The 13,722-nt window shown below is 52.6% G+C and overlaps 1 protein-coding gene across 23 annotated transcripts in view; it reads left to right on the forward strand.

Moving 5' to 3' along the window:
• Atp2b2 (ATPase plasma membrane Ca2+ transporting 2) overlaps window positions 1-13,722 on the forward strand; it is a 355,181-nt gene that overhangs the window by 291,494 nt on the left and 49,965 nt on the right. For 9 of the 23 annotated variants that reach the window (XM_087217055.1, XM_087217060.1, XM_087217052.1 and 6 more), the window contains exons 6-11: window positions 816-941; window positions 2,701-2,733; window positions 3,811-3,987; window positions 8,669-8,710; window positions 9,522-9,680; window positions 11,968-12,182. In XM_087217055.1, coding sequence (XP_087073181.1) covers window positions 816-941; window positions 2,701-2,733; window positions 3,811-3,987; window positions 8,669-8,710; window positions 9,522-9,680; window positions 11,968-12,182 — 752 coding nt within the window. The remainder of the gene's footprint in view (window positions 1-815; window positions 942-2,700; window positions 2,734-3,810; window positions 3,988-8,668; window positions 8,711-9,521; window positions 9,681-11,967; window positions 12,183-13,722) is intronic. The other 14 variants (XM_087217071.1, XM_004835328.3, XM_004835332.4 and 11 more) reach the window with 6 other exon arrangements.

Consider the following 13,722-nt stretch of genomic DNA (forward strand, 5'->3'; position numbering starts at 1 on the left):
AAGGTGTGGTACAGACATCTGTGTGCTTCTTGGTGGCCACATTAAACAAGATCTAGTGGGTAGTATAATAACCAGCTCGGTGATAACATAGGGTAATCACCAGTAATGTCTGCAGCCACTGAGAAATGACATTAAAAATACAGGATTATTATGCATGTTGTGATGCTGTGGACATCAGAAGCACTCCTAGCACTTGTTGCCTACATTCATAGTAGGGAGAGCGTGCTGAATTTCGATCAGAGGTTTGTGAAAAAAATAAAGCTGTAATTTTTTTCTCACCACATTTGCAAACCCCTAAATTCTTCTCACAGATTTTTAGGATCCCATTTTAAGCAGTGTGGTGTAGGGTTTGCTTAGCATTGCCTTCCTAGTTGCAGCATTAAGCAGACTCAAAGTACTGTCAGTAAGATGGGGCCAGGGATTTAGCTCAGTGGTTCCGCCACCTGCCTTGCAAGCTCAAGTTCCCGAGTTCAATCCCTGGTACCCCCCCAAAAAAAATCAGTAAGTACTATCAGTAAGAAAAGAGTATTCCCTCATTGACCTATGCAGCAGGAGAGGAAGGGGGAGAGAGAGACAGAGGAGGAAGCCGCACTCCAGGCTAGAGTGGTCAGTCAGGATCTGGAGCTGTTTGGGGCACTGAGAACTGAAGGGCAGCAATGCTTCAACCCCAAGTCTACCCTATTGCTGTCCTTAACCCCAAGGAGCACCCCACAGTCTTAGCAGTTGGGGAGCTGGGAGCTGGGGGCTATGCTCCTCCCACTCCTGCAGGGAGGGGCTCTGGCCTGTGAGGGTAACTTGGTTTTGCCCTTCTCCAGGGACCCATGTGATGGAGGGCTCTGGACGGATGGTAGTGACTGCCGTGGGCGTGAACTCTCAGACTGGCATCATCTTTACCCTGCTGGGCGCCGGTGGTGAAGAGGAAGAAAAGAAAGACAAAAAAGGTAAGCCTACCCACCCTCAGACCAGGAGAGGTGCTTTGAAGGCCACTCTTTTTTTGTCCACTCACACTAGTTATTGAGTGACTTCTTTGTCCACACCCTGTGCCAAAAGCCACCTCCTCCATCCTCAAGGCCCTGCTAGGGCCAGGTGGGTGCTCTCTGTTTCATCTCAGGATCTCGTCCGGGTCTCTGTCCTGTCCAGTTGTGTCTCGGAGGCCCCTCCTTCCCCTCTGGGCAGGCCCAGGAGGCTACACAAGCTGTGGACTCTTCAGTGGCAGCATAGAACAGCCCACAGGACCTGGTCTCATCATTACTCTACTGTGGAGTAGAAACCCCCTTCAGCGTTGCTGTCTCTGCATGGCACAGCTGGAAATCCACCCACCACTTTACACATCCTAGCCATGTGCAGAGGAACATGGCTAAAAGCCTGCTTGAAGTCATCTCTCCCAGTCCCCTGGAACTGCCACTTTGCCTGGGTTCTGGTTCCTCCTCCACCCTGGAAAACAGACCTCCTTCTGCTCACAAGGGGCTGTTCAAAGTCCTGCCTCATAGGACAGAGGAGAAATGCTCCTACAGGAGGCCCCAACCCCAACCCAAGCCTAGGCTTCAGGCACCACAGCAGCCAGCTTCCCAGCTGACACCCACACTCGGTCTCAGGGAGCACATCCGTTCACACATCCATGCTGTCCCCTGCTGCAGGCTCTACGGGGGGATCCCATATGGCCTGACAGAGGACAGATGGCCTCTCCCTGAGGCTCAAGGTAGCTCTGCTACCTCCAGTCCCAGAGGCCACTCAGGCACCGAGCCCAGGTCAAGGTGGGAGGCTGCCTATTCCTGAGGACAAACCCATTTCCTATTGCAGTGGTAGTGAACTAATGGCATGCAGAGCCCTCTCTGCAATGATGTCACAGGTTGTATCAGTTGTTTTTGCTGAACTGAAACCTCAGAATTCGGGTTTAATTGCAGTGTTGGCACTTTGTGATAAATAAGTGGGTTTTGGGTTGCAGTTTGGGCACTCGGTCTCTAAAAGGTTTTCCGTCACTGTCCTAGTGGGTCCTCTTAGATTATGGCTATGCCTCCACCCCTGGCAGAAATGATGGTGCTGAGCTGTCTGGGAAATCAAGCTGAGGAGAGCAAGGGGTGCTGGAAGAGAGTCTGATTAGGAAGAGGATGTCAAGACAAAGTCCACACACTGTGACAGTCTGCGGCCAGGGCAGTCAGCCAGGCCCACACGCAAGCAGCTGGGAAGATTCCAGAGGCCAGGCAGGATATGGAAGCCTAGACATGTTTCTGTGGCCTTTCTGGGATCCATCTCAGGGGCAGACAGAAATCCTCATAGGCTAGACCTGTATCTTTGACAATGCCAGTAAGAAAGACCATCCTCAGCTTCCGCAGAAGTGTAGATCAAGGTCCCCCACTGAATGATGAATGCATGCCACCAACATGTGGTCAGAAGGCTCAGCATCATGCAGAGGGAGGTGCAAAGGGGACGTGGCAGAGGAATCTTGGGAGGCACCCCAGTATCTCAGGCCAGCGTGTGCAACTCAGTAGGGACTAAGCTCCATCTTCTTCCCTGTCCCGTTGTCTGAACCAGGGATAATGTAGCTTAGAGCCTGCCAACCACATGTTCCCATTTCAGGGTGAATGGCTGTGTAGCCGTGTGCATATGTGTGCGTGTGTGCATGCATGTGCATGTGCTTGTGGGCAGATGAGGCTGTATGTGCTTCTCCTTCATTAACATGTCTCAAAAATCATCACACAGGTGTGAAGAAGGGGGATGGCCTTCAGCTACCAGGTACAGTAAGACATCCCTCAGGGTAGATGGGGCTTTTAGAAATAGCAGCAGCCTTTCCCACAATGCCCTCCCCCTAGATGACCAGCACACAGCTGAAGGAGGCCCCCGGCCTGCACTCCCAGCTGCCCCTCTGTGCCTTGTGTGGTGCCTGCCCAGCAGGACAAGCCAACACCCACTCTGCCCTCCAACCCCTTCAGGATTTCACCCAATCAGCTAATGCCAAATGTCCCCAGTACCATCTGTACACATCCTCGGGACTGAGCACCACCCATGGAGCCCATCCCAGCTCCTCACCAGAAACCACACAGTGTGTCCCCCAGCCGCAGCAGCATCCTTCTCCACAGGGTCTTTTTCCTAGTCCCCAGCCATGGAAGAGGAATATGGCTGAACTTGCCCACCTCCACATTCTGAGTCCTAAATGGAGAAAATGGCACTGGTGCCTTTTCTTGGGTGCAAAATGCAACACACTTGACGCTGCCTTTTAGACAGTGGGATATCTCACTTGAGGGCTACCAGGGTGCTCTCTAGGTTGCTGGTGAGGGAAGGAGGAGGTGGCAATAGGCAGTACCCTACATTGAAGACACATCCTGAGCCACCACCAGTGGCACCTGTTCCCCTGATGCCCTGACAGCATGATGGTGGTCAGAGCACACACCCCTGGGAGGGCTCGGGGCCCTCACTATCCCTCTCACAGGACACTTTGCCTTGATTCCTGGTCATAGACACTCTGGCCCCAAGGGGCAGCCAGACATTTTCTTGACACTCACTCTGGTGAAGACCCACCTGACCAGCTGGGCCAGCGGGGTACAGACCCTGCACAGAAGGGCGCCATCCCCTCAACCACCTGCTAGCCCTCCATGCTTTATTTCTAAAACCTCCATGTCCGAGTCCCCCCCACCCCTACCCCTCTGGCATCTCCATGGGAACATTTCACACCACATTTGAGTTTCTCAGTTTCCAGCAGAGGTTTGGTTTTGAGAATAGAGTGGCGTGGTCCCCACTGGCGGGTTTGTGTCTTTCTGGTTGTTGCTTTTCTCATTGTGACATACTGCATTTTCCATCCCTCCCACCCTCCAGCAGCAGACGGTGCAGCAGCTTCAAATGCTGCAGATAGTGCAAATGCCAGCCTAGTCAATGGTACGTCTCCGTGGCGAGCTCTCTTGGGTGTGGGTGATGGGGTCATTCTCCTCCACCCCAACTCTGGGATTTGTCTACCTCTTCCGACCGCACAGACCTTGGATGTGCATGGCCCAGGTAGCAACTGTTTCACATGGGGCAGGTGCTTAAGGGTGGAGCCATGGCATGGGACTCACTGGGGCCCTTGTAGCTACCAAAACAGTGCTGGCTCTGGTTGGGTCCTAGACCCCTAGGGAACCCCAAAGTGGGATATGGCTTTAGCTTCAGATTTGGCCCCCAAGAAGCAGCATCTCACACAGTGTTGCCCTCTCCTAAGTGCACTCCTGCTCTGGCTTTGGGAAGACTGCCTGAGGTTGGGACCTGAACTGAAGCCAACATCTGGATTCCCAGTGAAGGCTCCCAACCGCCACTAAAATGTCTTGGAGGCAAGAGGCAGGGGACCCAGGTGGCTCCACTCCTTGGCCCCGCCCCATAGCATGGCTGAGCCACTGGGAGACATTAGTTCCTCTTTTCTTTCATGGAGCACATAGGCCCAGGGCCACTTGAGCTCCAGCCTTTGGTGTAGACTGGTGTCTCTCACTGTTGCCTGTGCTCGAGTGTTTGTAGGTCTCTGCATTCTTACTGCTCCCTCCTCTGGGCGGTGGGTGGGGTGGGGCTGGGACTGCCTGTGTCCCTGAGAATCTGCACCTTATTCTTCTACTATTCACAGGCAAACAGGAATTCCATTCTCTTGCCTCCAGCCTCTGATTTCTAATCTCTGTACTCTCCCATCATCAGGGCAACAGATGAGGCTTCTGTTGACTCAGATACCACCCATGTCATCAAGTGAGATAACATGATAGTCACTCAGGCTGCTCAGGAGGTATTCAGAGCCATTAGGGCCTGGCCATGAGCACACTATCCCAAAAAAGCCAAGAGAAGGGCCAAAGGTCTTTGTTTCCTAGCATAACTGCCTACGAGGCACTGGGCTAGAGAAGTCTCATCCCTTATATCACACACCCATCACCACTCCTGCAAAGCATGGAGACCCTCGTCCTGCCCCAGACCTCTGGCCAAGCCGCCTACCGTCACAGTGACAGAGGATGGAAGCACCTTAAAGATGTCTGGATTGGGCAAGGCACTTCTGCAAGCCATGTGCTAATTTGGGGTAGGACTATTTCAGGTCCAGGAGGAGGAAGGAGGACAGCTTGGGATGTGGGAGGTGTCACACATCAGGGAGGGTAACTGAGCAGTGATGACAGGGAGAGTGATGTGGGCAAACCTATGGCTGAGAGAGGAGGAATCAGAAGGTGGCACCCACTTCTCCTAGGTGAAGCATACAGACCCCAGCCCGGCTGGCCAGTTCCCCCACAAAAAGGGAGTTTCAATCCCAAAATGCAGATCAAAAGCCCAATTATCCCAAGCAAAACTGCAGAAAAGATAGGAATTTTTATTTCTTGACCATGTATTGTCTATCAGACATTGTTGCAAGAGTTTCATGCTCTTCATTCATTTAACCCTTGTGAAGTCCCATAACACAGGTTGTGTTGTCACCGCTTTAAAGATGAGGAGACTGAGGCTCAAGGGGGTCAAGACACTAGCCAAGGTCCCAGAGCTAGAAAGCAACAGAGCTATGACTTCCATGCAGATCCCAGATGGCTGGCTCCAAAGAGTGTGCTCCTTCTCCTCCTGATACAGAATTTCCCATCCTGGTGTATCTTGTAAGTGTTGCAGGGAAATGAAGAGGTCTCCCCCCAGGGAAGGACCTGTGGTCAAGGATTTTAGAGAACACTGGACTGAGTTGAGTCTTCTTCCTTACACAACTTCTCAGAGCTGGAACATGCTGGTGTGCAGTGGGGGCTGGTCGGTCATCCAGGGACCCTGGGCTGATTTGATAGCAGGACCTCTCCTGGGAGTACACTATGGAATTGTTGTGCCCTATTATATACTTTGGGAAACAGTGATGGGAGCCATTGCTACTGAAAATGTGATCAGAAGAGCCACAGCCCGAGTGTCACCTGGGAGCTTGGCAGAAATGCAAAATCCCAGGCCCTGCCCCAGACCAACTAAATGAGTATCTGAATTTTAACAAACTTTTCAGGCTCCAGGAGAAAACACATAAAAGGTTCAGAGGCATGAGACTGAATCTTGGCAAGTAAGAGGGAGTGCAGTGCGATATCCCCTCTTTCTTGTGAGCCAGTCTTGATGACTTAGATACAGAGAAACAAAATTAAGTGACAGTATCCCCGTCCTCCTCCCCCAAGAGTCCCCTCTGAAAGGTGGGTCTGTTCCAGTCACCTTGGAGGCATTGTGATTGCTATTATTATTGCTTCCTTTTACATGGATTCACATGTCACTATCCAATATATCACTTCTAGTCACAGCTCTACTCGTGGTTGATGTACATCACCATGAACTCCCAACATCCTCACAGCACTTTGCAGGAACATCTCGTAAGCATTGCCCTAGCTGACATGGCCCTATTTCAGAAGGAGAAAAGGAGTGACATTTCCCAAGTCTCCTAGCTTAGCATCTGTATTTCCAAACCTTATTGATCAGTTCACCTTACGGGAATCCCACAAAATCTTTGCTCTCCACACCCTTGCCCCTCGTGATAGCAAAAGAGAAAAGGCCATTCCCAGCTCAGTGTCTGGAATCAGAGAAGAACCTCCGAGACCCCAGCCCAGCCCCCTGTCTTGTCCCACATCCCTGGTTCCCCTGAAATACAGCCCAGCCTCCTGGCCCCATCACAGTACAGGGTGAGGCAGGCACCAGTTTGGCCAAGAAGAGCCCTAAATAAGTCCCTTTCTTCTGAGAAACCAGGCCATCTGTGCTATAGCACTCCCGGACCATAGCTCCCTTCCTCCAACATATGCATTGGTGATCATTTTTCTGGCCACATGATCACTATGGCAATAAAAGAGGAAATTGCTAGCTAAGTCTAATGGATGCACACACCAGATAGCACATCTGATAATATGCAATGCAAATAAAGGCCCCTTTGAGCCTTCTAAAAGAGTCTATTGAAGCCAAGTCCTTTGATACCCCTTAGCCTAGTTAGTAAAATTATTTTAAGAAATAAATTCCTGTTTGCTCTAAAAAGTTTTCTCCCTATCATTTTAAATCTGGCAGACTTTCACAACAGAGCAGCAAAGATCTTTCTCTTTAAACACCGGGGTGAGCTGCTGAGCCCTGGCTAGGAAAGGCAACAGAGACAGCATCAGCAGACACTGGGTCAGGGAGGGCTGGCAGGGTCCAGGGCAGCGCTGCTCACTCCTGAGTCACTTCTGCATTCTTGTGAGGAGGTTCCATGAGTGCAGGCTGCCTCTGACCCTCCCTTGGCCTCGGTGTCCTTCTCTGTAAAACTGCAGTGTTGACAGTCCTCCTGCCCCACCTTGCAGGGACCCATATGAGATAACATCAGCTAACAACCCTTGTAAACAGCCAAAGGGTGAACCACGAGAGTGGTGATTAGAGAGGGAACCTTTGGGCACTCAGCACGAACATCTTACCCTGTTGTACAAAAGTGGAAACTGAAGCAAGAAGAGGTGAAGCATGCAGCTAGTTGGTGACAAGCCCCTGGGGAACCTGGCAGGCAGCCCTCCCCTGAGTCCCCTTCTCTGGGCTGAGGGGCTTCTGGAGAAGACAGGGCAGAGTAGAAATACACATGCACTTTGGGGCCAGCCCTGGGCTTCCGCCCAAGACAGAGGCAGGGCACTTCCCTCTCGGATCCTCAGGTTCTCATCTGTCAATGGAGCAAGGCAAGGATATCCTTTGTTGGAGAGGCCGAGGCAGGCATTAGATGAGACCATGGAGGCCATCAGGACTCAGCAGCTGGTGGGTCTGGCAGGAAACGTCCAGGTGGCTGACCTTCTCAGGTTTCTGGAGGTGACAAGGCCCAAAGGCCCTGTGGACAGGAGGCTGTGGGTGAAGGGAGTTGTCTTGAGAGACACAGGACAGGGGCCTCCCAGGCAGCCCTCATTACAGGGTGAGAGCTTCAGATTCAACCCTGACTCTGCACTAGGCGACATGGCCCTGAGATGGGATGGGGTTCCCGAGAGAGTCCCTAACCCTACTTAGCCACAAAATGAAGACCCCTTTCCCCAGGTGTCAGTAGCTTCTCCTTGGGTCAGGACACTTCCATGAGGCCCCCAGACATCCTTGGGTCCTCTTAAACCACCCATGGGGACCTCTTACTCACTCCCTGCCAGTTACTCTCAAGGCTGTTGGGCAGGGGGTCATCCATGCCACAGCTTTATACCCTTCAGAGAGACACAGAGGAAGTAGAATCATCCCTTCTGGACCCAGAAACAAAGGAACACACTGTCCTCAGTACCTCTCCATACTCCTCTCCATTCTAGAGAGTCTTTCTCTCTCTCTCTCTCTCTCCAAAATATTTTCGTGTGTTCTTTGATAGAAAAACAAAAAAGAAGTAGCTGAACAAGTTTATCTTCGCTCCTTCCCACCCACAAACACACAAACCAAAGCCATCATAAAGGGCTGGTTTGGGGGCCTGAGATTCTCCTCCCTGCCAGTAGACTCTGGCCCCTTTTTCCCTCAGACACTGTCCTGTAACATGTAAAATGCTCAAGACCAAGCTTATTCCCACAGAAACCCTCCCTTACAAGCCCCCCAGGACCAACAGCCCCTGCGGCTACGGGGACGGCAAGGCTCCCCTTGCTCCAAGCCTCCTCTGCCACCCCAAACAGCTCAGCCCTTCCTCGTCTGTGATGTGAATGTCTGTGGCCTGTTGCGTCTTCGTGCTGACCGACCTGTGCTGTCTGTTCTCTGTTGTCTGTTAAAATTCTCTGTCGTATAGGTAAAATGCAGGATGGCAATGTGGACGCCAGCCAGAGCAAAGGTAACCCTCTGCACTAACGACTCCTGTGGCCCCGTGGCCCCTCCCCACCAGAGCTGAGTGCCACACCAGGGGCAAGAACTCACTGGGCCCGGGTGGATACATCCACACCCATGGGAGTCTTTGGAGGTGCCACTGTGGTTCTTGGGGTACCAAGCCAAATAAAGATGTGTTGCCAGTGGGGAGAGGGGACACTGCTGGGCTGGTATCTCCCCAGCCTTTGAGCTCTACCACCCTCCACTGAAGACTTGAAGCTGAGGCTTTGTGGCCTTTGTAGGTGGCGGGACAGGGTAGGATAAGAGTTGTCCTCATTTCTGTCCAAAAGGCCACAAGCCTTCCAGGCAGTCACACTAGAGAGACCACAGTGCTTGGGGACAGGGACACAGCATCTGTGCATGGGCACACTCTCTTCTACTTTTTAAGCCGCATTTTTGTCCCTCCTGTCTACTCACTCCCAATAGCATGTCTTTAAAGACATACTGGGAAATCCCAAGGTCTTTGTCTTGTCTGATGAGTGAAAAGACAAGGGACCATCTGGGTACGGTCTGTGGCCTTGTTCAGCCCCCCAGGGACTGTAGCCCACTGCTGCTGGGAATCCTAGATTCCAGTTCCGGGACAATGAGGGACCAGAGATTCCAGAAAAAGCAGGTCCCATCCCAGGCTTCTGTGGCAGCCATGAGCAGCACAGGCAGGTGGCCAGCACTTCCCTGGGCAGGCAAGGTGGGGAACACGTGGCTGGCTGCAGGGTGACCCACACATGTCTGTGTCTGTGTCTGTGTCTTTGTATGTGCATGTGCATGTTCTGCCCCTGCAGCTAAACAGCAGGATGGGGCAGCAGCCATGGAGATGCAGCCGCTCAAGAGTGCTGAGGGTGGCGATGCCGATGACAAGAAGAAGGCCAACATGCACAAGAAGGAGAAGTCCGTGCTGCAGGGCAAGCTCACCAAGCTGGCTGTGCAGATTGGCAAGGCAGGTGAGTATGCAGCAGGACCAGGCCCTCGAGCACCTGATCTGCAAGGGGCTTGAGTCAGATGGTCCTAGAAGCCAGCCCTTCTCTGCCACAGCAAGCAAGCTGAGTCCCATACAGAGCAGGCACTCAGTACTTACTAGGGCAGAAGAGTGAAGCCAAAAGCCAAGGCTCTGGAGCAGCTGCCTGCCCTGTGATCCAACATGGTTATGAGAACTTGGCCAAATAACTTTACCTAGCTCTGAGCCTTTGTCTCCTCATCTGTAAAATGGGGATAACACTTGTCCCTACTTCAGAGGTTGCTAGAGGATAAAGGAGATTACATACACAGAGCGCTTAGCACTTGGCATGTGCAGTGGCTGGAAAGGGAACAGATCTTTCAGGGCTTGGAGTTCTAGGCAACATGGACTTTAGCATCAGGACAGGGAGAGCAAAGGAAGAGTTTGAGCAGGGAAGAGGTCTGAGCAGGTTGATGGATTGGGGTTTATAATGACCACCCTAGCTGCAGTGCAGAAATAAAGATTGAAAGGGTTGAAGGCAGTGCCAGGAGCCCAGGAAGCCCATTGTCTTAGCCCCACAGAACAAGCCAGGCTTTCCGGCTGAGGCAGTAGCTGCAGACAATGCCAGTCCCGTGCAAGGTGAGGCCCAGCCCGTGATCCTGACCTCCCCTCCTGGTTACAGATGTGGCAAATGCCAAGGCTTTCCCACCTGTTCGCTCCCTCCTTTGTGGCTGTCTCCCTGGCTCTAATTATAGATACCACAGCATGGAGAAGGGAGGCAAATTATAGGCCTGGCCGTCTATATTTAAACTTGGGGCCTAGTGACAGCTCCAGGCTTCTGGGAGCTTGGTTTCCCACCCCTGCCACTGTCAGCCAGGGAGAGAGCAGGCTCTGAGTCTCTGCAGCTGGAGGTGGGGGTGGGGGTGAGGGCCCGAGGGATTTCCTTCATCTACTGCCATTGTTGTCACAGGGCTCTGCTGGAAAACAGCACTGGTGGGGAGGGGGCTAGGCGATGGTGACTCTGTGCCCTTTGTAGTACTGGCTCCCACACCTCACCCTGCAGACAAGCATGTCGGGTTCACAAATCACCCCTGCCTTTCCCTTGGGCTGAGTGCCCTGAAAGCAAAAATGAGGTGGCAGGCACAGGATGTATGCAGGGTGCCCTCAGGGAAGGTCCCAGCTAGGGAAGGAGCCCAGTGCTGCAGACATTTCTAGAGACAGCTCCTAGTTTTGTCCCTGGGATCCCTGGACCATGCACAATGAAGCAGGGCCTTTCTACCTTGCAGCATGTAGCTGGGCCTTGGGACACTGAGCATGAGGTAGAGGCGGTGTCCTCCCAGCCCCTTCCTGGCAAAGGGACTCCAGTGGCCCACATGTCATCCTCCTCTGGCAGAGGCTGCGAGTAGAAGCCATTTCCCAGCCCTTGTGGGAGATGGACACACTGAAGTTGCAGATGGCAACCCTGGGGAATCCGGACACGTCACCAATTGTGTCCCTACTGCTATAGCACCTACCTGGCCTGTGGCTGAGAGCAAGACACTTCCTGTCTGAGCCTCAGCTTCTTCATCCAAAAAATGGCCACCTTTTGTTTCTCCTGCCTGGAATGCTGTTCCCCCAGGTCACCAGATACGTATTCCCCACTTTGTTTCAGTGTCTGCTCAAATGTCACCTCCTGAAATGTACCCCCGGCTGCCCTGGCTCTCCCTGCCACTCTCTGTCACCTTCTGCCACATCATATCAGTGTTTACCTTCACAGCTCTTCTCCATATCTGAAATGATCTTGCTACTGTTTGTCTTTCTGTTTCCTGACTGCCTCCCCCTCTAGGATATCAGGTCCCCAAGGACAAGAACTCTGGCTTTGTTACTGCTGTGTCCCTCATTCACAGACTAGGAACTACTATGTGCCTAGCCCATGATAGATGTGAGATGAATGAGTAAATAAGCAGTGTCAGTTTCACACCGATGGCGCTTTCTCCTCTCCTACTGCTGTACAGCACATATTTCTAGGACACCTGCTAAGTGTCTCATGGACACTGTGCTAGTTGTTTTACATGTGTTACTACATCTCAGCCTTGGAAAACCACATAAAGGGGATTTGTATGCCCATTGTACAGAAGAAGAGACTAAGGCTCACTGAGGTTCCAGTACTTGCTCCAGTCACAAAGCAAGAAGGTAGTAAAGTGGGGAGGTGGGCCAGGGTCTGTCTGATCCAAGAGTGCTTCAGCAAGTTTTACTTCACACCCTGTTCCCTAACCACCCCTGGAACCTCTGAACAAGCTGTCTCCATGTCACAGGCCTGGTGATGTCAGCCATCACAGTGATCATCCTGGTGCTCTACTTCACTGTGGACACCTTCGTGGTGAACAAGAAGCCATGGCTGCCTGAGTGCACGCCTGTGTATGTGCAATACTTTGTCAAGTTCTTCATCATCGGTGTGACGGTGCTGGTGGTTGCTGTGCCTGAGGGCCTCCCACTGGCTGTCACCATCTCGCTGGCCTACTCGGTGAAGGTGAGCTGCAGGCACAGCCCCCAGCGGAGGGGTGGGGGGCAGTCGGTGTGGGGATGGGGAAGTGAGCTAAGAAGAAGCTTGCAGGTGCACCAGGAGCTTAGAGAGAGGACTGCACAGACCCTACAACTCAGACACCTTCAGAAGCCTGGGGCAAGCAAGAGCCACACCCTGACCACAGGGTCCCCACTTCACAGCTGGCCCAGTGTTCCTTGTGGGGTGCAGGCTCAGGGCGGCCAGTTCTTCACAGCGTTCTCAAGAGAAGCCAGAAATCTGGACTTGTATGAACTCTCCAAATGTTTATTGACAGTCAACTCAACTTTAAAAAATAAAATAGGACATGAGTATAACCTGTTGGTCTGCACTTGCTGACATACACAAGGGCCGGGGTTCAATCCCTAGCACTGCAGAAAAAATACAATGCAGATACCACTGTGTGAGCCAGACCCACCCAATCCCACCAAATCTAGATGGAGACCTGGCAATCGCAGCTATAGGCACCTTGGCTTGGGGGTTTTTTGAGACTATGTAGTGCAGGCTGACCTGCACTACACTACACTATTATGTAGTTCAGGCTGAGCTTGAACTCATCATATAGCACAAACTGGCCTCAAACTCACTGTGGCCCTCCTGCCTCAGCCTCCTGAGTGCTGGGATTACAGGTATGTGCCACCTGGCCTGGCTAAGAGGTTTTAAAAGCAGATAAATGGAGGGCAGCCAGGCCCATGAGCACTTGCTGGGGAATCTCAGGCCTGGGAGGCTTTCCTGTGCACCAAGGCTCTGAAGAGCCCTGCCTCTGTCTGTGTCGCAAGAGCCCAGCACTGCAGTCTGACTTTCTGTGGGTTACCTCAGGTTCTTACAGCCCACTCATTTCTTCCCTCCTCCCAGAGGCTTCCCCAGCTTCGAGGGCAGAGCCCTGGGCTCCTGCTTCCCAGTGTCCTGATGCCAAGATGTCCCCATAAGGTGTGGCTCAGCTGTGTTCACAAAGAAGGCCTTTGCTGTGAGAAATTGGCAGGGCCGTGGGAGGACTCAGCGAGCATCGGTTTCCACGCCGGAATTTGGGCTGGGCGCCGATGTAATTTCATACAGAAAAGAGATCTCCAGGCTGGTGCCAGCAAGTGGCAGCTCTGTGTAAAGGATATAGCCCTTATCATCTCCTCGTTTTAGGGTTCTCAGAGAAACTCCATCCCATCCCACAAACCAAAGCCCCGATAGGTCACAACATATTGCTCTTCATGGGGTCCAGGGCCTGGCAAGGGTGACACTTCTGTGGCCATAAGTAGGGTCTCTCCACAGCCACCCCATAGAGCTGGGGCTTCCCTGAGAGTTGTGCAGAGTGAGCTTGGGGGACTATGTGCACAGGATCTTAGGCCCCTGCAGTGTGTGTCTTTGGCCCCTGGCACCTTGATCAGCCTAGGTCATGTTACTCATGCTTTCACTTGGTGAACAACAGAGCTGCAGCCCAGGAAAAAGGCTAGACCCAAGGGCTGCCACCAAGTGTCCCAAGAGCACAGGGATGACCTCTCAGGGCTGCCCCGAACAG

Source organism: Heterocephalus glaber, unplaced genomic scaffold, assembly GCF_053883595.1.
Source record: "Heterocephalus glaber isolate CG9 unplaced genomic scaffold, H.glaber_assembly_v1.0 deba00000122, whole genome shotgun sequence".
NCBI classification, from domain to species: Eukaryota; Metazoa; Chordata; class Mammalia; order Rodentia; family Bathyergidae; genus Heterocephalus; species Heterocephalus glaber.